Here is a 27,602-nt window from a genome sequence, read left to right as displayed (position 1 = left end):
AACAAACATAGATGTTTACATCTGCGCTGTAACTGCAATAATTTAATCAACCGATTCGCACTACAACCTGGTTTGCCTTTTATCTGTAGTTATTTTTATTTAATTTAATAACTGTACAGTACTCTGTTTATAGTAACCATTATCCTTAATGTAAATATGTAAGAAAAATTGTGTATGTTTCTGCTCTGTGTCCTGTGTACTGTTTGTTTGTATGTGTCGTTCTGGCTGCTGTTACAACCAAATTTCCCCTTGTGGGACAATTAAAGGATTATTCTATTCTATTCTTCTTTGTGTTCCTTTTCTCAACAGCTGACTGTGGCTAGTAAAACTGAACTCAGCTTTCCAAAAAATATGGTTAACCACAGTGAATTCACAATTTAACAAGCGGAGTTGGGGTGTTTTTTCATATGGTAAGTTTTGATAGCTTTTTTCCCCCTTGATAAATCAAGTCATGATTTATATGGGTCATCTTTTTGTAGTATATACAATAAATGAACACTTTTTCACATAAAGCATATTTTTTCCCGCTGGTTAATTTACAAGACGAGCATCGAAAACAAAAACTGATAGAAGCATAGAAACTCTTCAAGAAGCATCAAATACTAGAGCAAACTACAGCTTCAAATAAATTCCTGGTCAGATGTCAAAATGAATGGTCCAAACAACGGTTTGTAAAATATCGCGATATCTGTTAAATCAACGCCGAATACTTCACGTCACAAGTCACGTGTGTGTTTGTGAAGCTACAGTGGCGTTCACATCATCAGTTTGGCCATAGATTCGCAAAATGGACACAGATTATGCTGAATAAACCTCATCACAGAAAGGTACTGGGTTCTATGAGCACTCCATTTAAATGTACGCTCTAGTCAGTTGTTTCTAAGTGAATTAAAATGTTATACGGCACTTGTTACCTACGAGGGCTCAGGGTTACTAGCTCACGGTGTTGGCTAGCAAGGTTAGCTTGTTTGCTACGTATCCGCCGGGTTATCGCTGTGAGTGCTTGCAAGCAGGTACGTGGTTTAACTGACATCCCTGTCAGTTAAACGCTTGTTTGTAGCCATGCTAACGTAGTTGATTGGTGATACTGTGTGGACTTGAGAGGCCTTAATCTGTCAGAAGTGGGTTACGTTGACGGGCGGACTGTCTGTGACTCTTGCATAGAAAGTTCCTGTGCGTCAGTACCGATTCCCGCTACAGCGAGGATGTTTCCCAGCCTGGCCGCCCACAGACCGTGGCATGTTTTCCGCAGGGTCTCATTGCAACAGAGATCGTCCCTGTCACAGCGGCCCCCGAGGTTTCCGCAGCTGTGCCACGGTGAGCAGACTTTCACGTTAAGGTCATCTGTTCATTCTCTTGGTGTTTGTTTGAGAGGGCATGGAAAGGCAAGTTATGATTGTGTTGCACAGGTTGGCAAAGCGGAGGGCTACACAGCTTATGGTTCAGCCTCCCAGACTGCCGTGTAGTTTCTCTAGGGTTGGGCAAGGTCCAGTATTACTCTACCTCTGATACCGGTAAAGATGGTCCCCCAAAACCACCATCAGGTGATGCCCCCTCTGCAGCAAAGGTTGTATCTGGTGCTGCACGAGCCACCCCAGAATCACCAGGTAAGAAACTTGAAGATTTCCATAAGCTCCATAAATTGTAGCTGTTGAGAGACTTGATATAAACCATTGTGATGTGCACAGGTTTTCCTTTATAATTAAGCATATTTTTGTATTTGTTGCTTCTCGTGTCAACACAAACAGTAGGAAACAGTTAAATGATAAATGTATGATTTGAGGAATGTGCAGTTAAGATACATTATTTGTTATAATAGGTGCAACACCTCAGGGTCTGACTAAAGCAGAGACAATTCAAGTGAAAGGTAAAGAACAACATTTGTGATTCCATCACGTTAAACTCATTTAAAATAAGAATGTGGGTGTGATCGGGTAGCTTGAATTTAATTTCCCACTGTGGTCACATGCAGTTCGTGCTGTCCTGAAGAAAAGGGAATATGGAGCCAAATACACTCAGAACAACTTCATCACTGCAGTCAGAGCGATGAATGAGTTCTGCCTCAAACCAAGGTAACTCTTCGTCCTCAGTTGTTTAACATTCAATGTTTGATTTATACAACAGCACCAAATTGTAAATCATCAAAGCTAAGCTGAGTGTTTTCTGCTAACTTAGATGCTGGTAGACAAATTTCTTTTGGTTAATAAGGAAGTGTGCTGCTGTGATTAACTAATGTAAGACTGCCTTGTGCAGCATGGGTCTAACTTAAGTCTTACCCTCACGTGTTCACAGTGATTTGGAACAACTCCGGAAGATCAGAAGGCGTAGCCCCCATGATGACACAGAGGCTTTCACTGTCTTCCTGCGCTCAGACGTTGAGGCCAAGTAAGTGTTAAACACCTCTGCTTTCCATCTTAAGCACAAATACATTACAACATCTCCCAAACTATTACTGCTTAATCCAGAGACTTCACTGATATTTTTCTCTTAACCCCTGTTAATTCAGTTATTTCTCTTTGTTATTAGAGCACTAGATGTTTGGGGAAGCCATGAAGCTCTGGCCAGAGAGAGAAACCTCAGGAAAGAGGTGGAGAGAGAGTACCAAGAGAGTAGGTTTTTTATCTTTGGTCTTAATCCAAAACAGTTCAACAGTTCAACAGGCTTTGAAACTTCAAAACTTATTGCTAATTTATAGAAAACATTGCAGTTGGAATACGTAGCCACAGTGTACTGAGTACACTCTTTTTGCTCACCATATTACTCTAAAACCTCTGACAAATGCTCATGGAACCTACCGTTGTTAGATCAAATGTGCTGAAATATTCCAGTTCTTCACACTCAAAGCCTGACACGGAAAATAAATATTTGTCGGGACACCCTAACACAATAAAGTTAACTTAACATGTTATAGATCATTTGTCATGTCAGGTATTGAGCTGTGATATACAAACTAACTGTCTGGCCATCAGTGTTAAAGAAACACTGACAAAGACAAGTTATTTCAGTTGCTTTGAAGCATATACGGACTAAATCTTAACATTTCAAAATTATACTCTATTATACTCTGTCAGTGCGCCCCAGGGCAGCTGTGGCTACAATGTAGCTTGCCATTGCCAGTGTGTGAATGTAGTGTAAAGCGCTTTGGGGTCCTTAGGGACTGAGTAAAGCGCTATACAAATGCAGGCCATTTACCATTTTTTTTTATACCTAGCAGTCAACCTTAAGTTAGGCAAGTATGGAGTTAACAGTGACAGCAGCCATGCTTACATGCACAAAAGTAACAAGATTAAAAGCCTGACCAGAATAAAAACGCTAGATATGAATGCACCAGTGGGAAGGTTCTGACCCATCTGTGCTCCTTTGGATCAAAATTTCCTGCCAGTTATCCTTACTGTGCATGTCTGTTTTGTCAACACAACAAGAATACAGTGTAGGTCCTTTCAAAGATGAAAAATAAGAGAACAGTCACAAATGCAGCAGAGAGGAGAAACTGAAATCTATGCAGCAAGGTGAGGATAAAAGTAGAAAATCATCGGAAGCGCAGCTACTACTACTGTTTCCAAGTCAGGCAATCCAGTGCATGTCAAAATGATTTGCTCTATTCAAATGCTTCATGCATGTAACACACACAACAGTGAAGTTCTAATCCGAAGCTTGATTTTTGGTGATAAAATGTTTAACAGCAGCCATGAAATAGCAGGTGGAAACATGTATTAATGATGACATTAATTGTTGTTTTTTTTTATTTATGTGAAATGATTCTGTCGTTTGTTGGTCTGTGAACTAATTAGCTTTGTTTTGCCCTTTTTTGTCTTTATTTTAAGATATTTTTCGGAATCAGCGCTTGTTGCAAGAATATAAAGACTTTTGGGGAAACACTAAGGTGAGCTCTTTGCTTCTATTGCTGTAATTGTTTAGGGGTTAGAGCAGATCATCTACTAAATGAAAGGTTGATGGTTCGATCCCTTTCTGGTCCACTCTGCATGCCAAATATCATTGGGCAAGATGCTAATCCCAAGTTGCTCCCTCGGTGTATGAATGTTAGATATAAAGCACATTTTTTTAAAAAAGTGTGTGAACGAGACAAGTTGTATAAGGTCCTGTGAATGCTCAGGTAGAGTAGAAAAGCGCTATATAAGAACCAGTTCATTTACTATTTACATAATATTACCAACTGTCCATAGCATGATAGATGTGAAATGGAAAGTAATGTTAATCTACCCACGTCCAAGTTCTTTGGATAAAATAATATCAGTTGGTGTTTACCTGATCTTTGCCCCTGTTAGAGAGGTCACTGCATCTCTATGACACATTCCTATTATCTGTTGGCATTCACACAGTCCCCTTTTTAGTCTACGATGCTGACATTATTTCAGTGACTGCACTGTTCTCCATTTGTCTGGAGCGTCATGGTGTTTTCTATACTCTACTGTTGTGTTAAATCCTGACAACAACATACATACATCTTCTTATTTGCTTAGCAACCTAAACTAGGGTTTTTGGATACCTAGAGCATGTACTACAGTGCAAGTTCAGCATACATAGGATAGCTTTTCCACATTACTCAAAGGTGGTTATTAATTCTCAAAGTCAACCCGGGGTTTCCCAGGGTAGATCCATCACAAACACAGATCTACTGATTTGTTGTCTAGTGGTGTCTTTTACGAACAAAGAGTAGTTAGGTCACAGCTCATCAGCCTTTAGTATCAAAAGGGACTTGAGTAAAGCTATGAAGGTAACTTTGGTTTTTACCTGTGTTTGTGCAAATTAATCTGATTTAAAATGGGCTGCCTAAAACATGAAGCACCCCACAAGGTTTAAAATGGTAAAAGTAAAAAGTCCAATCCAGCAGTCTTGGTAGCAAAAGATGTTGGAAATGGGCAAAAGAACCACAGGTTCAAGACAGGTTAAATACATAAGGCATGTTATAGTGAACACAACTGCTGCTGCCAAACCAGTGTGTTTGTATGAATGTGAGCAGATGTATCTAGATGAAGGCTATAAATTATGACCAATGATAATAACAAGAAAAACCGATAATGGTAATAATCAGTAGTAGTAGTAAGTAGGGGTTTTTTTTTTTGGTTTTTTTTTTAAAGATGTTCATAAGGTACAAACAAATTCAGGTACCAAATTATTAATAAATTACTGATTTGTGTGTGAAATGTTCGTACGCAGGATTTATGCACAGATTTGTGCGTACACAGTATTTGTTTTTGAGGCTCAATCTGTGCAGCTTTGTACCCCTGTATAACTGCAGAACAATGAATAGGTTTATATCCCAACAGGACAGAATTGAAGGAGGCCATAAGTTCCCTGCTCTTAGAATGTGTTTATTTAAGGGAACTGTTTAGATGGTCTCTAAAAACTATAGACCCTCTTTTTTTTTTTTTTTTTTTTATCTGCACACTGTGGGCCACGGGATCTTCTAGGAATGGTGATGGTTTTGTATCTGCTGATCTCGAATAAAACCTGCTCAGGTTAAGTTTCAGTGGTGGTGTAGCACCTTCATATGTTAACACTGAAGTCATCTCGTTAAGCCCGTAATCCTGCTTCGTAGTACAGGTCTTATTTCCTTTTAACTGCAGAGTAATAATGTCTCTTATCTTTCTTAAAGCCACGATCAGGCCAGAGGACAACATTTCTACAAGGGCCAGGGAAGGTGGTCATGGTTGCTATTTGCATGTAAGTTGTTTCACCAGTCTCCCTCATTCATGAGTGCATTTTGGTCTTGTGGCAAAGTCTTTCTGCACTCAGCAGCTTTGCTGAGCTCTTGCACACACAGTGGGAGGTATTGGATTAGAGAGAGGAGCTACAGGTCTGTTCTCAGCAGGGTTACTACATACAGTATGCTGGATAAGTATCAGAAGGTGCAAAAATAATCAAACGGCAAAACAGAAATCTGCTGCGGATGAATAAAAGTGCAAAACATTCACCTCATGTGAACTCAGATGAGAAGTAACTTGTAAAGACTCCCCGAGAAATGCACACATTTCTATTAGGAATTGCATGGAAACTGCATGCATCATGTGCAGTCCTGTGGCTTATTAAGTTAAGGTGATTGTGTTAGAGAACATGTGCAGTCACATGTAGCAAAATCAGTATAAAATAGGAGAGTGGCGAGAGACTCACTGGACTCCATAGTGCACATGACAGTGATTGAGAGGCATTAGAATAGAAATTGGAACAATTTACACACAATATTGGATTAAAACAGTTTTTAAGAAATGGGTTTCAGTGTAGGCAACCTGATAAATCTATAAACCAATTTAATCAGAACTGTTGTTGAGCTTGAAATGTGAGACTTTACATCTGTGTGCCCTGTGAGCTCTTCACTTATTTATGTTCTGTTCTCAGAAATGGGCTGAATTTCTTTTTCAAGCTCCTGGCTTGGGTCTACACTGGATCAGCTAGCATGTTCTCTGAAGCCATCCACTCTTTGGCCGACACGTGCAACCAGGCTCTGCTCGCTCTGGGAATCAGCCAGTCTGTCCGCAACCCAGATGCTGTTCACCCGTAAGTGTTACACCTTCCTGTACTAATTAAAAGAAGAGGTTCAGTGCTTGCCAGAATAGGAATAAAAGCAGTAATGTGTAAAAGTCAGTTGTAGTATATTGTCAGCATCCAAATATTAAATTTTCTTGCACATTACTAACATTGCCACTACAGAAGTATAGAAATGTAGAAACATTAGATACATTGATGTGGATACTTGCCAATAAATAATTCATAGAAGGGAGAAATGATTTGGAAAAGACACCCACACTATTTTTTTTTTTTTTTTAATTTTTGGAGATGAGGATGCACATAGTGAGTGCAAGTGAGTGTAAGTAAGCAATTTTCTCCAGGTAGGTCTTTTGAACTTTCTTTTCTAAATTTATAAGAAGAGATCCATAACTTTAATTTCAGTGGTCAAAAACATTTAAAAGGTTTTGTGTCCTTATGCAAAATAAATCTACAAGGCTTTTTTTCCACCTTCTAAGTTATCCTTTTTCTATCTATTTGCGAAGTTTCATGACATTGCAACTAATTCACATTATGAAGACAGTAAGAAAAAAAAAGTTATGTATATATGCCTACATTTTTGCTATGATGGTGAGTAGATGTGCCCACAAAACTTCTTCTGTGGGTACCTCAGTGTCGCTCGGTGTACCTGGTTCAGCTGATGATTGACTCTTTGAGGCTGCGGCGGGTGTCACATTTCTGTTATTGCTCTACATAAAAAATGGTGGAGTAAATGTTGGCTGTAATTGAGCGCCATTGTTCTGTATTTGTTTTTTGTTCTGATATTTAGATATGGCTTTTCCAACATGCGCTACATTGCCTCCCTCATCAGTGGGGTGGGCATTTTTATGATGGGAGCAGGCCTCTCTTGGTACCACGGCATCATGGGATTGCTGCACCCGGAACCCATCGAGTCTTTGTTATGGGTGAGTGTCTGTGTTGACTCAAATTATTCAAAACAAATGTAAAAAACATTTCCCGACATATATTTTTCTACATTGCAGGCTTACTGTATTTTGGCGGGCTCTCTGGTGTCTGAAGGAGGTAAGTTATTGTAATGAACAAACAGATCAGATCAGATATTGCTCTGCAGCTTGTTCTCAGACATCTGTTTTTTTTCTCAGCCACATTACTGGTTGCCATCAATGAGATAAAGAGGAGCGCCCGCCAGCAAGGATTGTCTTTTTATGAATATGGTACGTACAGATCAGTTCATATCCTGTCTTTACACCTGGCGCTACAATTTATTCCAGGTAAATGTGGCAAATATGTGCTCATTTTGTTTGGGACTACAATGTCCCAACTGCAAAAACGAAAGCATCTTATCTAAACATGAATAACTGAGTAAAAAATATTCTTTGGAAGAGATTATGCAGGTTAACTTGTCTTACACACATTCAGCATCTGTTTGTGTGAATATAATCCAATGAAATTCTCGATTGAGAGATAAGTGCAAACTGAGTTACCCATATTACAGTTATTGTAATATGTGTTGAGAAAAGTGCTCTGTATATAAATATTAGAATTAAAATTCTGTGTCCCACAGTTTCTATTACATTAGCCCACGGTTCATAATTGCCTTTACCATTCTTGTTTGAAAGGGTGAAAGTGTTAAAGAAAAGATAAAATGATATCAATATATTAGCAGTTTATGACTATTTGTGGAAAACATGGCAGTAATTTACATGATGATCATCTTTACTTGTCAGTGAATTATCTCCTTTCCTTTCATAGTGGATGCTAAAGTGTATCCTGTGCTAAAAGCATTAAAACAGCTGCTATTATGGCTGCCTCTTAGATATGTCCATGTTAGGAACTGCTATTTGACAACAAGCATGTTTTTGTGTTGGTAAGTAGCCACATGTATGATTGTGCCTTTTAACTTAAAAAAAAAAAAATGTATGGAAATAACTCGAGATTTTGTTGCGATTACACTTACCATCAGCATGATGAGGTGTAAAATGAAAATAGTGTGTTTTGTCTTGCTGTGTGTAGACAGCATCACTGAGGCAGAATTCATTTGCATATTGCAAAATAAAGTCAGAAATCTGACTACATGAGACACACTTTTGTCTGTAAGTGTGGATATAGAAATTAGCAAGTTGGTATGATGTAATTATATCTGAAAATTCAGCTATAAATATGCTCTCGTATTATTTCATGTGTGCAGTGATGCAGAGCCGAGACCCCAGCACCAATGTGGTGCTGCTGGAGGATGCTGCTGCTGTACTGGGAGTTATTCTGGCTGCTGGTTGCATGGGGCTCACCTCACTTACAGGTAAATACATGAGTTGTCATGTCTCTGTTTTATAATTTGTCTGATCTTTTGGACTGGAGTCATTAACCTGAATGTTTACTCGCTGACTCCAGGTAACCCGACCTATGATAGTTTGGGCTCTCTTGGCGTTGGCACATTGCTGGGCACAGTCTCCGCCTTCCTCATCTACACTAACACAGAGGCCCTGCTGGGACGCTCCATACAGGCTGAGCGCGTGCAGAAGCTCACAGAGTTTCTGGAGAACGATCCTGCTGTAAGGTCAGCAAACGCACACGCAAACCTCCTCGACTGCAAAACATGAACTCGGTCTCAATTAACTCAGAATCTGGATGATTAATTTTGATCAATTGAATCTACCCACAAACAAGTGGTCAAGATTACATCAACATGCAGTGAACAGCAGTTCAAATTAAAAATGACCTTTTAACCAGTTTCACTGGTTTCTTTTATTTGTTGCATTTGCATATGGATATTTTTGTGTTGTAGCAGATTCCCTCCACTAAGATCCATAGTTTTTCTATGTTTCTTCCATTGAGATTTCATTGAGATGTTTTATTGTGTTGTTGGCAGGGCCATCCATGATGTGAAGGCCACTGATATGGGACTGAGTAAAGTGCGCTTCAAGGCTGAAGTTGACTTTGATGGCCGCGTGGTGACACGGTCTTATCTGGAAAAACAAGACATTGACCAAATCCTCAACGTAAGTTATCTTGTTTTAGTATTGATGTTTGTACTCAGAATGAGAGCGATTTGTGGACTGGATGTTTGGGCACTGCTATTTTTAGTAGTTGCTTTAATAACTTATTAATAAAGTCAGGAAAACTATGCTAACTGTAAATGTTAGCATAGTTTTTTTTCTGTATACAAGATTCTAATCTGTTCCCTTAAGTTATTTATCCTGTGAACACAACTCATCTTGTTGAGCAAACAGTTCATTATCATTTGCATGTAGAAATCCTTACTTCTCTAAAAACGTCAGATGTACACAGCCACCTTGAGTCCTGAAATATAAAATAACTAATCCTGTTTTATTTTCCACCTGGAAATGTCACATTCACATTCTTGTGTCTTCCACACATAAATGTGTAATTATCATCTGCAGGAGTTATTGTCCTTGCAGGCTATGAGCTATGCAGTGTGTCATACAGTTCTTCAGTATGAATTCCAATGATTACTGATCTTTTTACACAGACATCAGTTGCTTCAAGTATGTTCTAGACATTCACTGGTGAAACAAAATCTTTGAGTTTAGTGCTGTGTGCATCGGACGTTGTTAAAGACACTTTTTTATTATTATTAATTATCTTATGGTGTTTTTGCTGTCACTACATTCCTCAAAGTTCAGACAGTAATTGGGAGACCACACCGGATTTAAATAAAATCTAAGTTATTAAACACAAGCACCCAAGAGACAGACATCACATGGCTGAGCAGGTCATGTGGGCCATGTTTTATAGCCTTGAAGGCACAGATGAGCTGCATTAGCCAATTATCACTAATAGCAGGCTAGGACCGATGTCATGAATGTTGGCCCGTATCTTTACTGACAAAACTACATGTTTGTGTATGTGTCTCTGCAGGACATTCAGCAGGTGAAAACCCCGGAGGAGCTGGAGAACTTCATGCTGAAACACGGAGAGAACATCATTGACACCCTGGGAGCTGAGGTGGACCGGTTGGAGAAAGAGCTCAAAGTACTGAAATATAAATTTATTTGCTATTCTAGTTTGTTGTTTGCCTCATGCTGTTACACAGAGTGGAGCAGGAAAAAGTCATAAAATCTGGGAATGACTTTTGGAAAGATTTTTTCCTGCATCACGAAACACTTTTGGTGCCCAAAGAGGTCATGGCCTTAGACCAAAGAAGGATCACCAGTATTGTGATGTTTAATACATTTTTTGTAAAGTTGGGTTTAATTTGCTCAAGTTTAAAATACATTTTTGTTACTTAAATGGAAAAAAGGGGAATGCTTCAAGTTCTCCTAAGGCAAAAGAATCTGTGTTGCATGAATTGAGAAGATGCAGACCCTTTGTGTTTATATTCCTAGTCACTCCCTCCAGATTCCTGTTTTAAGCTGGGAAACACTCAGGATGAGCTCTCATATCTCAGTCATTGAGTTCATTATAATTATAATTATAATAATGTCCTTGTTAAAATAATTGTAGGAGCTTTTTATATTTTGTAAAGAAATAAGAAATATCCCACTTGTGAATTTGACTAAGAGTGTTGTCTGGGAAATCTAACATAATCCCATCTCCCAAAAAAGATCCATTTCTGATCATCCAGCCATGCTGTCATTCATTTAAAGCCTAACGTTGACAATGTTACTTCTGGTAAATGCATTTACATATCAAAAACATAGATTTGGTGGCGGTTTGATAAACAAAAATTATACGCTTTTTTTCACTCAGACATTATTTTCAGCAAAAAACATCCTGTTAGCTTTTTGTGAAGAGGATCGCAGTGATCCAAACTTCCAACCTATCATAAGCCACAAACCTCCGTTTTCACCATATAATGGTATTTTTAAATAAAAGTATTTGATTAAGAATTGCAAGTCAAGTTTGTGCGTAACTTTGGTTTTGTGCCTCTACAGCAACGCAACCCAGAGGTCCGTCATGTAGACTTGGAGATACTATAACATCCCGAAATGCCATGAAGAAAAAGCTGAAAGGATGGCCACGCCTGCCTCTGCAAACTGCCTCTCTTTCTGACTACAAAACAAACACAGACAACAAACCCGCACAACTTCTCAAGTCTTACTGTAGAATAGTCCAGAAGGATGAGCACAGACAGTGTTCGAGCAGCTATGCCCGAACTTCAGTCTGGGATACTGTGAGTTCACCCTGCCAGAGATCCACTTTCACATTCCAGTGCGAGTGTTTCTGGCAGAAGACTTACGGCTGTCATTAGGCTCCTTGAATTTCACTAGAAATTCGCACACAAACTACGACAGCGTAGTCCACTGGCTGGTTGCTTAGACTCACATTCCTCCATAAAAGTGTCATGATGTGGGCTCATGTCTGTGTCTAAAGCAAAACCGAGAACAGGACCAGTGTCGTTTACTAGACTTGTACTTTAATGTTACTCTTGAACCACAGTGATAGAGTTTCCTTTATTAGTGCAAAAGGAAACCAAAGAGCTACAATTTCAACCCAGACTTATTTAATGACTAGACAATGTTAGAGGGTTTTTTCTTTCTGTTTCCTTTTAATGTCAAAACTGAAGACGGTGCGATGCCGCAGGTTCTCTAATGAAGACAGAATATGTGATGAATAGATTTTTATTGCAATTATAGAAAGTCAAATGGTATTATTGAGATATTTGATTTAATAGGTAGAGTGAATATAGTAGGACTTGATGTTATGAATACAAGTTGTCTAACCTGGATTTGCAGAGTTTCCGCCAGAAAGGTTGACAGGCCTGACCAGCAGTGCTCGATAAGTCAGGATTATGTAAAGTTTTATCACTTTTTTTTACATTAAATTGGCTTTACATGATATACAGTTCAAAATAAGCCATACAGTATCCTACACTGGGCCTTGGTGCAGGCCCTCATTGCATCCTCTGTCTCAAATGAGCTGTTTTAGCCTGGTTACCTTTAAGCTAACAGTCTTTTGATTGGCTGCCCTTCAGCAGATGGCTTAAACATGTGGGCGGGGCTTCTCTGCTCACAGAGCTGTGTTCCTGCGATGGCCATTTTGGGAGTACTGGCTCGCTATGTCATCATACATAGCAAAACAAAAAAGAAAGCTTCTGGCACACAGGGGTTACTTGTACATATGCTGACCTCATTCTTTGAAAGCTTTGCCATGTTTAATATGATCCTCCACCATATATATAGGACAGAATAACAAGAATAGGAGCCCTTGTGACACTGAGGAACTGTGAACAGCTAGCACTACTTTTTCTCTCCAAACACAAGAAAACAAACAGTCTGTATCAGCAGGAGAGCCCCAGATCAAGATGAAACATGCTCACATAATCCAAGTGTGACTGAGAGTCAAATATCAGCTGAACACCATTGTATTAAGGCATAACGTTTGTCCTAGTCTTTTTACTTTTTTTTTTTTTTTTTTTACTTCTTTATTCTGCTGACTCTTTCAAACAGCTGTTTTATATGTATAAACCAGCTGGCAGAGTTGGTAGCCTAATAAGATACAGTAGCTAACCTAACAGTTGGCGCTGTTGTCTTTAAGAAAAATCTTAAATACTTTTTTTTTTTAAACCAGGTTGGGCCACTGGACTTGAATACAGTATTGGAAACCCTGCACTGTATTATTGTTTTCATTTAATGGGTTATAATCTTAAACAAGCTCTGATGACGACATCCTTCCAAGTCAATAATAATAGGCACTGACTTTACATCTCTAAACGCTGTTCTTAGGGTTAGAAATGCTTGTCTTGTCACGTGACTGATTGTATTGTTCCAAAGATAACATGCAGAAGGAATGGAAATGTCCTTGTCCACCGTGTATAAATAAGTTATCTTTAATGAAGACAAGTGGACCAGCTACCTTTTATTTCTTTTTCTTTTTTTTCTTTTGTTTTTTTGAAGTCCACCAACAGCTGAAAACATTGTCACCCTGTGGAGCATGTGGCAAAAAAATTAAAAAGTTGTGAAGTTACTCCTTCATAATGTATCTGCTAATATTCTGTATAAACCGGACTGTGATGGTGTTTTTGCTTGTCATTCTTTGTTTGCCGTTGGCACATGATCGCAACTTGCCAACGTGCTGTCATGCTTCAGGAGGTGGGCCGGAGTCATTTCGCCTTGGTTGGGAAGGCAGATCTGTGTTTTTGAAGGTGATTGTGAACTGTTTCTTCTTGGGTCATAACGATGACGCTACTGTTGAAGGACATGGGACGAATATGAGATAATTTATTAAATTATTTTTGGTTTCCTTTTGTGTCGTTTGCTTGAATCCTCTTTTGTTTTGAATGCTGTACGGTTATGCAAAATGCAATATTCATTGGTGTTCCTTGTAGAAGCTCCACACTTTCTTTCTCCACACTTACACACACACAAGGGAAAAACCTAAATAACTTTGTAGGTCTTGGAAAAGGCACCACCAGATATGTTTATCTGTCTTTTTAAAAAAGTAGAATTTAAAGCATTGTTTTTCCCCGAACTGGATTCCTGTTTCCTGTTTAAAGCTCAGATGGATGACTGGAATGTAAACCCAAGTCCATTAGATGGTGCAGTTGTGGGGATGAGAGAGGGGGGCTCTAGCCTGTTCGCTGACGTCAATAAAAACAGTCATTTCCAACCAGTCTGCGCATTGACCGACCGTTCAAAACATTACGCACAGCATCGCGGCCGGACCATGCTAGACTACTCGACTGAAATAATTTTTCGCCGAGCCTGGAGGGCGGACGATCTCCATTTGCAGGTTTTTCACCGTTAAATGTTGTCTTAAATTTTTTGGGGTGTTGCGCGCATATCGGTGTCATGTCTCGTCATACCATTCCCAAGTCAGTTGTGCCACTGCCCATCCTGTTTCCTTCCATGTCTCCCCTCAAACAGAGAGAATCGCTTCTGCATGTATAGCTAGAGAGAGAGTATAATAGATCCTCGGGCTGAATTGGCTCATTTTTATTAAAAGGGAAAAACCTGCGTCGAGGAGCGTTTGTCTTGTCTGGAGATCAGCACAGATCTTCAGCCCTCTCACAGCCTCCTGCACGCCACATCGCCGCTTTCAGTCATTTACAGACAGATCTTGTCGGCGCCTTTTTTTTTTTTAAACAAAAAGGAAAAGAAAAAAATGTAGCTTCTTTATGTTATTATTTTCGATGTATCCTGTTTCCCCCCCTCGCCTCCATCAACCCACAGATGGGGGCGCAGTTAACCTGCACAGTTGGGGTCTCAGATTTTCATGAAGCCTCTCCTCCATCACCACAAGCCTGTGGTTACAAAACCCATTACCCATTACTGTTCAGCGCGGGGTTGAATTAAACAAACGTAGCGTTGTAATCATCTGTCATTACTCCTGCAGAAAATCTCAACACTATATTTGCTTTTACGCGGGCCTACTGTGTGTGCGTAAATGTATGTTTTTCTTCTTTCTGACGTCCCCCCCCCCCCCAAATGATCGATTTGGTTGCTGTTTCAATCACAGGTGCAGGAACATCTAGAATAATCCAAGTCGCGTATGATGGCACGAAAAGTCTTCATGGCGGATGAGCATCATCATCATCATCATCACCCTGCTCTACGCTTTTAGCCTCTTTACAGTGCTGCCTTGTCTAATCATGTTCAAGCAGCATTGTACAGGGCTATGACAGCATAGAGAGCTGTGCGGCTCGGGCACTGCGTTTCCCTGACCCCGTGGATGGCAGCCAACTAATGACATCATCCGTTTAAAAACACAAAACTGCGAGGACTGCATGTGATCTGCCACTGAGCTGTGTCTTTTAGTTTCATGCTAATTTAGTTAAAGGCTTACATGCACTGCATTACGTCGGACTGTTAAAACGTGTGCACATCAAGAGCTCGTTGGGTTGAATTATCCAGATTTCTTTGTTAGTACCATCTGATTGTGCTGCTTCTGCATGAACCCAAGTCTCTTAACATGTAGGCTCCAGTGCATCTGATTTACTGCCAAATAAACCTCATGCTCACAGCCAAAAATATCAGGTTTTTAATACACACACATATATATATATATATATATATATATATATATATATATATATATATATATATATATATATATATATATATATATATAACAACAGGGTCTGTTCTCTAAACAACTTGAGGGTTTTGTAGATTTATCAGCACTGCACAAAAATGTAATTAAAAATGCTTTCATTGAATATGGGTGAGGTTTATGTCTACTTACATTTTGCCTGCCTAGTTTCACTGATATCATGACGGTGCCTGTGTGGAGCCAGTTCTGCTGTGGCGCCTTTTGAAAACCAGTCTATATTCTGAAAGATTTAAGAACCTTAAATTATGTGAGGAAAATTGCAGTAGTTACCATGGGCAGAAAATTATGGTAACCAGAACCAGCTTATCTATAATTTCTTGCCCCTCCCATAGCCTCCGACTTCAACAGTCTCTAACCCAGCAATCATGGGAAGGAAGCTTTTTTGGCACTGGGTGCTCTTTTCGTAAAAGGAAACGCATGGAACTGGTTCTACATTGGCATCTACACTGAACTGATGCAAAATGATTATCTCATAAAATACTGTTTTAATGTATGTAATATCATGGAATATAACACAAAAAAGATCACAGATCTCAAATTTCCAGCTATTTTTTTATCAGTAAATATACGGAAACACCTTCAGATGGGCTATAAAAGTGCCCTCTGAAACCTTTTAAACATTGATATTGATTTTTCCACTAATCATCTACTTAGCTCTGTGACTAGAATAGTAAAAACATGAGAAGCACAAACCCTGTTGCTACATAAGCTATTGTTTGTGATGCATCATATGGATCGCCAGAGCTAATGAGGTCAGCATATGTAAAGGATCCACACAGAAATTCAAACTGCTCCAATCTTTTGTTTGTCATGGGCAGCCGATAAAATAAAGGTGGTTTAACATAAGGTTGAAGTGAAGCAGGAATTATTTTGATTTGTACACAATAACAGAATTATTTCTTAATATATAAAAATTACTAGGGTCAATATTATTGAAAAACTGACCCTTTTATTGAGCCATAGCACAACTACTGTGTGTAATGTAATGTTAAAACTGAGGGTCAAGTCAGGTCAGTGTCAAGAACTAGAGTGAGTATCATCATCAAGAAATTCAAAGAGAACCACACACACAGGCCTGGCAGAGGTGGGAAAGGAAAGACTTCAAAGACTCTGGGAATAAAACTAGTGAGAGATGTGTCTAAAGACCCCAGAGCAGCTGCCAAGATGCTAGTGTGTGACTTAGTCAAGTGGAATTGTAGTCTCAAAGAAGAGAATCGCTAGAATCCTGCACAGGGATTGACTGCGAGGTGGCAGACCAAGAAAAACTCCATTTCTGCAGAAGAGATATCTTCAAGCCAGACTGAAGTATGCTGAGGACAACCAGAGAAAGGTTATGCATACTGGAAGCGCATCCTTTGGGCAGATGATCAGAAGAGCACTTTGGCCTTGCTATGTTTGGAGAAAGAAGGGAGATGTGTAGAACCCAAAGAACACTGTCCTCACAGTGAAACACAGTGATAGGACACCGTGCTGTGGTGACACTGCATAGCATGTGGAACTAGGAATCTCATCAAGGTGGAAGGAATTATGAAGAAAGAAGGATGTGTCAAGATTTTGTAAGATACAAACCTGAGTCTCAGTCGTCGTTTTGTTTGCCAGTATGACAATTACCCAAAATATATATATATTGTTCTTGGTAAAGAAAACTCCAGAAACTCCATACCTGTAACTTCAAAGTATAGTACACAGGTAAACTGTGTTTAATGTCAACATACAGACTTCATGGCTGGTGCTGGAGCATCTTCTACAGAACTCCATGTTCTTAGTCGTTTAGGTAATTCTTTATGTTCTGGGTTGCCATGAGTACAAACATCTGAAGTGCCTGAAGCATTTGCACAGTACTGTGTATGAATTTTTAATGCTAGGTTTGAACAGTACTTGCCTGTAAACAACGTTCCAGTTTGCTGCCTTCTGCTGGCTGCAAATTGAGCGCTTGACTTTCACTCCTGGTGCTGAGTGTCTGTTATCCTGGACTCTGTCTGATATGGGATTATGTAATGAGAGCATTGTTAATGAAGGAGCCTCTTCACTAATTAACTAACAAGCTTAGGCTTGCAAGAGAGGAAGCAAGTTCATGACTCCTCAGCGGACCTATTTGACTGCCTGTTTAGAGATTCGAACAAAGATCTTTGAATGAGGATTTTGCAATAACCTAAACTTGTGACCTTCAAATGATGCTTTAACATACACACACGAGCAAAACCAAAGTCCATGAATTCACAGATTTTATTACAAATTCAAATCTTCTTTGCTAACAATGGCCCTGGAGAAAGAGTCCTGCTGTATGGACTTTCACTGCCTGCGTATTATTACAGTCCCTTTGTAGGATCCCAAGGAAAGAAGGAGTGATGTCATTTCAGGCACTTAACACCCTCACTGGCTGCAGCTCGCACACGGCTGTAGGCCGTTCTCATTGCACGAAGTACACTTGAGGGCTTTGAAGGAATCCGTGAAGCAGTTACGAAACACAGACATCTTGCTGCCATGGCACATCGGGCACGGGATGAAGGCGTAGCCCCCGCAGGTCTGGCACGTCTGGGGATGCTGTACCCTCTAAAACGGATAGACAGGTTCATTTAAATAATAAATACAAACTGGACTGACTACCACTAAAGAACTTACCCATTAATAAAATTACACCAGGCAGGCATAACATTAAACACACTGACATCTGACATAAATAACAATATTAATTTTAATACGATGCAACATTCTGCTATGAAATTTTGGGCCTGCACACTTGCAACCCACCTATCACTAAAACCCAAGTACCCAGCTCAATAAGAAATAGCTTTAAGTGTTCGCATGCTTCAGATACCAATGTGATTGAGCATCTGCAGAAGAAGTTTTGACTCCTACCTAATGTTAGGTCTGGTGCATGTCCTTTTTGTCTAACTTGTACAAAACCTGAGCTTTTAGCAATGAGTACTAGATCAATATGTAACCAAAAGGTCTCTGAAGTCACTAATAACTGCTTGTCAGGAGTACCTCGATCCAGGTTAAGAGCAAAACGAGACTGTGCTTTTTAGGTTGTGACTCCTAAGCTGTCAAACTCTCTTCCATTGGATGTTTCTTCTTGAAAAGCAACATATGAATACAGTTTACTTTTTTTACCCAGCAAACATGCCCCCTTGGGCCCGCGTGAGAGCACTGTGGGCAGACCCACACAGCCCAGAAGAATTTCCTTTTGGCTGTCCAATGGACTACATGGGGCCCACATGGGTTTTCTGTGGGCAACCCATAGTGGATTTACATATAGAAAATTTATGCAGGGGCCCCAGAAAGTGTGGGTTTACCCTGCCCCATAGTTCACCCACAGATGCCAACTCTGTGCCCACACAGGCATGTTTGCTGGGTATTTTCTCCTATGCAGGAGAGTTTTTGCCAATTTATTCCTGCTTTTAGTTTTATATTTAATGGGCTTGCATGAGAGCTAACAACCTTCTTTTCTCAATGTCTGATAGAAGGAAAATAAGCATAATAATATTATTTTAAACACAGCTTCCTTTCCAAATTGCTCAGCTGCAGAGCTGCAGATATGAATCAAGCCATGTCAGTGGTCAGTTCTGGACAAATTTTTGCATGCATGACCTTTCAGAGCTGCATACTTTTGTTTAATACCATGCAGTGACTGTATCCATGGCTTAAATGTCACGATACTGTTTTGTATTCACTTGTTTGTGGTTTGTACTCCAAATTCTAACCTGAAAAAAGCCCAGTGAATGTGCTGCAGCACAGTGTGAAGCAGTAATGGTTCATACATGTTCAGTTTGTGCTACAAATCCATCTGCTCAGTGTTGATGTGTTTGAAAGAATCAATAACAGGACCTCCATTATTAATGGTCGCCTACTGATGTGCATGCATGTTTTACAATGCAGTTTACTTGTGTTTTATTTATGGCATTGCTAGTTAGGGAACTTTTTGCTGCTGTTTGCAACTGTTTGTGTTCACCTCAGTGGCTTTCAACCAAAGAAATCCAGTCATTCATTATAAATGTGATTACCTTAAGATTTAATATTATACGTGCTACATATTCAGGCAAATCTAAAATGCAGCATTTAAATAATGTAACATCTGTGTGGGCCAAATTAAGCAGTTCACTTCACAGTCAAATCTGTTATGCACATTGTGATTTCTGAGGCACACTGAGAGGAACTAACCTCAATTTTTGTCAGAAGATCTTGCAGCTCTCCTGATTCATTCATGCCAAGTATCTTCTCAGCACCCTGCCGATTAACAAGATTAATCCTCCGTCTTTAATTAAGTCATTGCAAATTTATCATACATTGATCTCAGGTAATATTATGCAGGAGTGGAGAGAACTGACCCCAAGGTAGTGTCCATCAATGAACACGACTGGTAACGAAGGAGGTTCTCCCACACGTTTGCAACGCGCCTCCAGTTCCTTCCCATACTCACTGTCCAGTGCGATGTTCTTTTCCATGAACTTCACTCTGTGGTTCTGAAAGATCTTTCTAACCAGCTCGCAGCGCTCAAACGTTGTCCTAACCACACGGAAACTCGTAGTGTAGATGACTATCCGCCCAAACTCCAGGGATAAATCCAACTACGAGGAAGCACAAATAAAGTTAAATGATTAGGTTTTCATAATTTTTATTCAAACCATGTGTGGATTAAGTCATCCATCCCACTCTGAACACTCTGTATCTGTACTGTATCTCATGTAGTGATATTTCCTGTGTTGTGTAGATATATATACATGAGTATTTAGCATACTTGGTACCATTTTCCAAGAATCTTTCACGAAATTAACATCAGCTACACTTACCATTTTTTAAAAAGGTTCAGTTGTAGGTAGAGGTACTTGATGTTGACAATGCAAACATTACTCATGAACTGGTCATTCATGAATTTGTTGCTATTAAATAAGGAAGAATAATATGAAGAGGAAACAAATGAGGCATTTTCAAGGAGTTTTAATCCCAAAATGAGGGTTTTTTCTTTACTTAATAGCGGTACATGTTTCAGAAAGCTATATATTACAGTCTTTTTACAGCCTTGAAATAAATTTACACTTCGGAGACTTGAAACTTGCCCAATATAGCAATTTTATTTTATCAGCATTAACTTTTTTGGTCAAAGTTTATTTTGATACTCCTCTGTTGAACTTGAAACTATAGACTGAGTTACAAAGTCTTGTACTTGTACGTGTACTTGTTGAAACTTTTCCTTTGGGCTCAGATCAGGCTGTTCTACCTTGATTCACGTTTAAACCACACTCTACGAGAAAGATAATCTCACTTAAGAGGGATAAGCAACATAATCTAGTCTGGTCACGCTGTGTCTTCACCTCATACCACTTTACAGAGAATAGTTTGGTAGAGATGACCTTCTTTCTTTCACTTTTGCATCAATATACGGGCCAGGTGTTACCTCAGAATAACAAACAGTCCAGTAATACTAGAAAGCAAAGTTCTGAGAATTCATTAATCTGATTAGTTTCTCTTGAAACAGATAATGAAATGCATCATCAATCTTTCATTGTTCTGTGACCTTGTCCTCTATTCTAAGCTTTCATCCTGGTCACACATGTTGCCCCTTCCTGTAACTAGACTTGACACCGACGGGAACTCGTGTAAAAACCGTCCAAGTAAAAATGCAACAAGTTAAATCAAACAATTAGATTAACCCAGGCTCATTCACATGTACTTACACTGTTGGAATTAGGAAGATTTTCAAACAGCGTCTGACCTGCGCTGACTTTGTGCTTGACACCTCTCACAGTCCCATTTTTGCTGAGTATGTTGACCCTTTTGGTGGTGAACATCCAGTCCTTGGTGGCCCCTGCATACACGAGCAAGTCGTCGGGCTCATTCTCACTGTCCAGCTCGGAGCCCAGGTATCCAAACAGGTGTCCATGTGCATCTCCACTTGTAGAGGGAGTGCTGGCTCGTTCAGCATCAGAGCTGCTGGTGCAGTCTGAATCCAGGGAGTCTGAAGGCCCCTCATCTTTGAACATCTCCTTTAGCACCCGGCCACTGTTCCCCGAAGCCACGCGGAACCTCACCCGCTTCTGTGGCTTCTCCTGTCCCGCCGTCACCATTGTCCCCTCCATCGTAAACCCTCTGCCACATCACATGGTCCACAACACTGTAGTCCAGCTCTTTCGTACTCATGCGGAGGTGAATGTAGGCCTCAGACACACTATTTTGTTTCCCGTGGATTACTACCACGTTTAATCCTCGCAGCTTGAACAGACCTAAAAACAACTGAGAGCCTGTAAGCTGCCTAACAGTCACACAACCTGTAAATAATACATGCATTTCTACCATGGCAACCTACCAGGCTAGTCTCAAGTAAAATGATAGTAGTCTCTGAATTATTCATTGCAATTTACACAGTTTTCAACAGCACATTGACAGAAAACCTCATATGCTTTAATCAAACAAACATTTCCCCCTCTTGAGATGAGATGACAGCTGACACTGTGAGGAAACTTCTGCATCAGATAAGCCTATATTTCAAGATTTATTACAGTTATCTTGTTACTTTCTTCCCACAAGCTTGTAATGAGGATTGTGTTCTGGTTTTATACACATGCAAAACATGTAAAACAACTACAAGTACCCAGCAAAAAAGCCTAAACACACATTTGATTGAGTCTTTCACACCTTTTGTCCAGAGAGTGATATCTTAACTGCTGGATAAATTGATTCGGGGTTCCCAGAGGATTAATCTCTCTGACTTTTGTGATGTTCCAGCAGTTATTCTTATGCCAATATTATGTAAATTTATTTTAAAAAATAAAATGGTTTTTTTTTAATGGGAAAAAGAGAAAAGAAGATAAAAATTCTTTGAGACTAACCTTTCGCGTGCTTAAACAAACACTAAGTCATTAAACTAACACAACAGTACATTACTTAAAAACTTTAGCAAACATTCCTAATCAGCAAATGCTGCAAGCATGTTGACATTATTAGCGGATCCGAAGCCTCACAGTTGTTCTGGTTTCTCTGAACTCTTTTAACACTGAACTGTGTTAACAGTAAATCCACAATGCACTTTATTCAAGCATACCTTTTTACTTTTACTTTATATGTTTGTGTATAGTTTAAACTTAATGTTTTACAGTGGAAATGCCGAATAGACTCAGAACAAGTTGCCAAAGTTGCATATAGGAGACTAAATCAAACAGTATTTTATAAGTAACAAATGTAAATGTATATGTGAAGATAAACCAGTGAAGTAGTGAAGGATTCAAAAGTATTCACAATTTTACAGGCCAGGTTCTACTCTTATTCTGAAAAATACGCCACTCCAGTTTCAGCAACATACTGGAGCTTTTCTGCCATCTTAAAGTGAGGTGAAGTGACACCGAGGTGGATATTCCTCGTTCACTGAGCGCCTGCAGAGAGAAGAGGAAGACCGATAAAGTGTCACGGTGACTCAATACAGCAACATGTCCTCTGAGATGTCTCGGCCAGTTTTTCTGTGTCACAGGTGATGAAGCGGGTCCCTGGAGATGTGACGCATCAGCTTGCAGCGGTGACAGCACCACTCTGTTTGAGTGCTCCAGTTTGGCCCCTCAGGTGAGAGCTACAACCACACACATTTACACACACACACACACACACACACAAATACACTCTATGCCACCTCATTTCAATCACCGGAGAAAATCCATCTGTGAAAGTCTAATGTGTCAAACTAATATTTAGTGGCATCCCGAGGCTGTGGCTGCTTTATGGGTCTGGCTCTGGTTCCAGCTTTTATTGATCCAAAGTGGCCGCGACTCTCCATTAAACTGTCTTTTATTAAAAGGACATCACTGCAGCTATTACAGTGTGGCCTGTGTAGGTGTATTGTAAATTATTGCTGCTAACAGATAAAGATTTTCTGATCATTACCTTTCCTGGACTTTCACCCGTAAGTGTCTTGAAAACCTACATTTCTCATGATGGCTTTCGATCATGTTTTCTTTCCAAGTTAGGCCGGTTTGATATTTCACTCAAGGCATCTGTGTGAACCGTTTTAGTTAGTTTTAGTTTTTCTCACTGCTAATGATTACAGGTGGTAAAAGCAGCCCTTGCAACAGCTTGGATTTAGCGTCATTTGACTCCAGACTCATGAAGATGTCAGTTAAAGGAACCCTGTGATGTTTTCTTGGAGATAAAGGTTTTGTCCACATGTAGGATTACTTACCAGACTGCTCTCTGTGTATCATAGTGGTCTAAACATGTATTATTAAATCTGTTTTTATTTAGTCACAGACATCTTTTTAACTGAGGTAACATTTTTGTTTGTTTTTTTCCATTTTAGGATCTTATTGTCCCACGTAAACAGTGTTAAACAATTATTAAGAACATATTCACAGTGCATTTAACTACAGCCCAAAACATACACAGCACTGATTAAGCAGAGGACATAGGGACTATTAAAAATGGGTATTTACAAACTTTACAGAATATTTTACAGTTCCAGGTTCAGCAATAAAAATTGGATTTGATCTTCATTTTGGGGACATAATCCAAACGTTGAATGCTTTTTGGAAAAGTAGGTCATGGTTCAGATTAGAGTTTTTGTCTATAATTCATAATTTTTAGCAATATTTCTCAACAAAATCTGAGTTTTATGGTTACGATCATTATATAGGTCAAATTTATTATTCTCTGTCTCTCTTCCACAGCATGTCTTTTATTCTGTCTTCCTTCTCTCACCCGAAATGGCCGCACCTCCATGAGCCTGGTTCTGTCGGAGGTTTCTTCCTGTTAACGGGGAGCTTTTTCCTTCCTATTGTCAACAAAGTGCTTGCTCACAGGGGGTCATATGATTGTTGGGTTTTTCTCTGTATGTATTATTGTAGGGTCTACCTTACAATACAAAGTGCCTTGAGGCGACTGTTGTTGTGATTTGGTGCTGTATAAATAATATTGAATTGAATTGAATTGAATTTACTTAAACACTATTCTTTTAATTGTAATAAAAGGCCCATTTACATATAGTTTTCATTTGAATTGGTTTGTTTGCGCCTTTAAGCACCACTATGTCTACACACCAACTTTTCAACTGAAACAGAGACAAAAAAGTCCTCTGTGGGTTCCTGCCAACAAAAGACGAAGAGGCACTACAATATTAGATGATTCAAGATTAATTAAACACATTAACCATGTTTTTTGCCTCCTTAAAGGCAGGAAGGGGGCATGCCTATCTGAAATTCAGTTAAATATGCCCACGCCATGTTGTGTCAAGCAGCCATTTTATCACACTTTGCCACATTTAGACAGGAGAGCACTGTGATAGTGATAGGCTATTCAACTTGAAGAGCTTATCTCTCAGCCTGGCTCATCAGCAGTACTAATATAACCTCAGCAGCCACCTCTACTGCCATTAAAAAAGTCATTTGAAAGGATTAATACTGTAACGCTCTCTAATTTCACTGCTGATTGTCGGCTCGCCTGCTACTAAGTGGGAAAAGTCAAACAGCGCAGGGTGAAAAATGGCTTTCATGCGTCCTGAATAAACATGAATATTCAGCATGATTTCCTTTCATGTTTACCTCAGTCTATGGCTGGTCTGCAGTACTTTACTGAGTTCTCATGCCAGAGAGAAAAACTACATTGGAGATTGTCTGTAAGCTTACTCCTACAGTTCGTTAAATGTATCATTTGACAGGATGTACGCCAGATATTATCAGTTATAGTGAGCAGGTCAAATGACTATGCAGTGACTCACCACTTGTGAGTGGTTGGCCAATGAACCATTTCCCCCTTCCCCGACTAGAGATCAACATCCACAAGGGGGCAGAATGCAATTTAATTACAGCTAAATGTCACACTGCCCAATCACGCCCTCAAGAGCTGTAGGCAAGGAAAAGATAGAGCTGCAGGTTGCATGGCTGCATCCATCATCCTGGTTTGATTTGTCTTCACACCGGGACGGGTAATTCGTGGTAGAAAGTGATGAAAAAACTGATCCAGACCAGCTGTGTAGGAGTTGGACTGATGTAACCTGGGAAGGCAGAAGTTTAACTTTCAGCAAACCCATCTACCTTTATCCAGAGCTTTTACAAACAAAAAAGAGAGAAATCAGTGGATCCCAACTTTCTTTTTATTGCTTCACAGCACAAAATTTTAATTAAAGTGTACCTGAAAGACAGTTCATTCAACAAGTTTTCTTTGTGTAAGGATGTAACTCTTATAAAGATTTTAATTTCCTCCTAATTTGGCTTACTTACACAAATATAGTGAAGATACCAGTGAGGAAAATATCCTCTTTTTTATCATCCACTGTAAGCAACGATACCTTTTTAATACCTTCTGGGATAGGATCCAGTGAAGTTGTTGCAGGGTTTAAGCTGCCTTAGTATTTTCTCTCTAGGCAGCAGCAAAGTGGCTCAAAGTATTTTCCTGCAGAAGCAAAGAGCCCCCAGATAGGGGCTTACACACATCATCATTTATAAGCTGGTTATTCAGGATGATTTTTGTGAGCTATCTCTGGAGGACACTACAAATTCATTTTAGTTTGATGCAGGGAAAGTGACAGCGAGGCTTTTAGAGACAGGTTACTGGGGCTTATCAGGTGCTTCTGGTTTAAGTTAAAGCGAGGACTTGTATAGTTGTCATGTTATATTCAGCAGCAGCCAGAGACAGCCCTGTTTCTGCATGTTTTTTTAATGCATTTGCTCAACATTTCTCTGAACAGTTTGTAGTGTTGTATCAGAATTTTGTCAGTTAGCCAAACTCTAGATAGCTGGCTGTGCATCATCTTTACGTGGCCATGTTTATCTTGCAAAGTCTTCACTTCAGAGTCACCAAAAAGCATGCTGGAAGCTGATGTCTATCACAGGGCTAGAAAAATAGGTTCACCAAACTGTTATTCTAAGGGGCATATCGATGACTTTTACTATATCTCATCGCATTTTTTCCAATATTTGTAGAGGTATTTCAATCTGGATCAAAGTGGTCTGCTGGTAGAGCAACACTGCAAGTCTTTAAGCCATGCAACTACCTCAGCCAAAAAAAGGCTTTTAAAGAAAACTGAAAATTTCAACTGATCAGAGTGTATGACCTTCAGCAAAAAGAAAAATTATGAAAACTTAAAAGCTAAAATCTGAGATTAAGTCCCTGTTAAATTTTTAAATTTGCTCAATTTAAAAAAAAAAAATGAACAAGCTCTAATTTTGTTAAGAGACAGAATATCAACCAAGGATCCAGAAAAAACACATTGCATTAAAGTAATAAATTGATTTATATGTCACTGAGTGAAATAAGGATTTAAACCCCTACAAACCAGCCAGAATTGTGTGCCCATGTGGTGCACAGATTATAGTCAATCAATCAATCAATCAATCAATCTATTATAGATAAACCTCTTAACCAGCATAGGCAAGACCATAGAGCTGTCAGAGGACGTCAAGGACAAGTTTATAGACCTTATAGACCTTCCACAAGAATGCAAGTACAGGACTTTGCCAGTGAACATGTTAATGATTCAGAGAAGGCTTGGGAGAAAGTGATGTGGCCAGATGAAACCAAAATTGAGCTCTTTGACATTAACTCAGCCTGGTGTGTTAGAAGGTAAAGAAGTGCTGAGTATGATCCAAAGAACATGATCCATGCATGGAGGTGGAAAAATTAGGCTTTGGGGACGACTTCACCGCATTGACGTGCCAATAGATGGGTCCATATAGTGTAAAATCTCAGACAAGAACCTCCTTCCTTCAGCCAGAACACTGAAGATGGTTTGTGGATGGTTTTCCAGCATGATGATGACACAAAACACATAGTCAAGACAACAAAGGAGGGGCTAAAGAAGAAGCCCATTAAGATCATGGAGTGGCCTTCTCAGTCTCCAGACATTAGTCCTATAGAAAATCTTTGAAGGTGGCTGAAGCTTTGAGTTGCCAAGTGACAGCCAAGAAATGTGAAGGATTTCGAGAGTTTCTTTAAAGACTAATGGGCCAGAATCTCTCCTGATATGTGTGCAAATCTGGTGACCAACTACACCATTTGCCAACAAGGGTTTCTCCAACAAGTACTAATTAATTTTTTGTTTGGGAATCAAATGCTTATTTCACTCAATGACAGCAACTCAATTTATGACCTTTTGTTTGTAACATGTTTTTTCATGATTTTTAGTTGACATT

At 39.5% G+C, this 27,602-nt stretch overlaps 2 protein-coding genes across 3 annotated transcripts; one reads left to right on the top strand and one right to left on the bottom strand.

The window, feature by feature from the left end:
• The first annotated feature begins 715 nt into the window (after positions 1 to 715).
• slc30a9 (solute carrier family 30 member 9) lies at positions 716 to 16,341 on the top strand. Of its 2 annotated transcripts, none has more exons than XM_084951924.1 (19): positions 716 to 827; positions 1,165 to 1,317; positions 1,410 to 1,607; positions 1,820 to 1,867; positions 1,973 to 2,072; positions 2,293 to 2,385; positions 2,527 to 2,609; positions 3,825 to 3,883; positions 5,618 to 5,685; positions 6,358 to 6,516; positions 7,295 to 7,430; positions 7,509 to 7,548; positions 7,629 to 7,700; positions 8,675 to 8,782; positions 8,875 to 9,040; positions 9,353 to 9,482; positions 10,363 to 10,476; positions 11,379 to 14,175; positions 14,902 to 16,341. In XM_084951924.1, exons 2-18 carry the CDS (start codon positions 1,206 to 1,208, stop codon positions 11,421 to 11,423), a joined length of 1,731 nt encoding a protein of 576 aa, XP_084808050.1. In that variant the 5' UTR covers positions 716 to 827; positions 1,165 to 1,205; the 3' UTR covers positions 11,424 to 14,175; positions 14,902 to 16,341. The 2 variants fall into 2 exon arrangements, with proteins under 2 accessions (XP_084808050.1, XP_084808060.1); XM_084951934.1 differs by lacking the exon at positions 716 to 827 and adding an exon at positions 861 to 1,013.
• Positions 16,342 to 16,467: 126 nt separating this feature from the next.
• On the bottom strand, positions 16,468 to 21,710 carry grxcr1a (glutaredoxin and cysteine rich domain containing 1 a). Its single transcript, XM_084951947.1, has 4 exons — positions 21,171 to 21,710; positions 19,824 to 20,063; positions 19,657 to 19,722; positions 16,468 to 18,048 (listed from the first exon to the last, which is right to left on the bottom strand). Exons 1-4 carry the CDS (start codon positions 21,570 to 21,572, stop codon positions 17,869 to 17,871), a joined length of 888 nt encoding a protein of 295 aa, XP_084808073.1. The 5' UTR covers positions 21,573 to 21,710; the 3' UTR covers positions 16,468 to 17,868.
• Positions 21,711 to 27,602: the final 5,892 nt, after the last annotated feature.

Source organism: Perissodus microlepis, chromosome 2 (genome assembly GCF_051167445.1).
Source record: "Perissodus microlepis isolate ML-2025 ecotype Zambia chromosome 2, ASM5116744v1, whole genome shotgun sequence".
Classification (NCBI taxonomy): Eukaryota; Metazoa; Chordata; class Actinopteri; order Cichliformes; family Cichlidae; genus Perissodus; species Perissodus microlepis.
The sequence above is the reverse complement of the archived record's forward strand: the minus strand, read 5'-3'. Positions and strand labels throughout refer to the sequence as shown.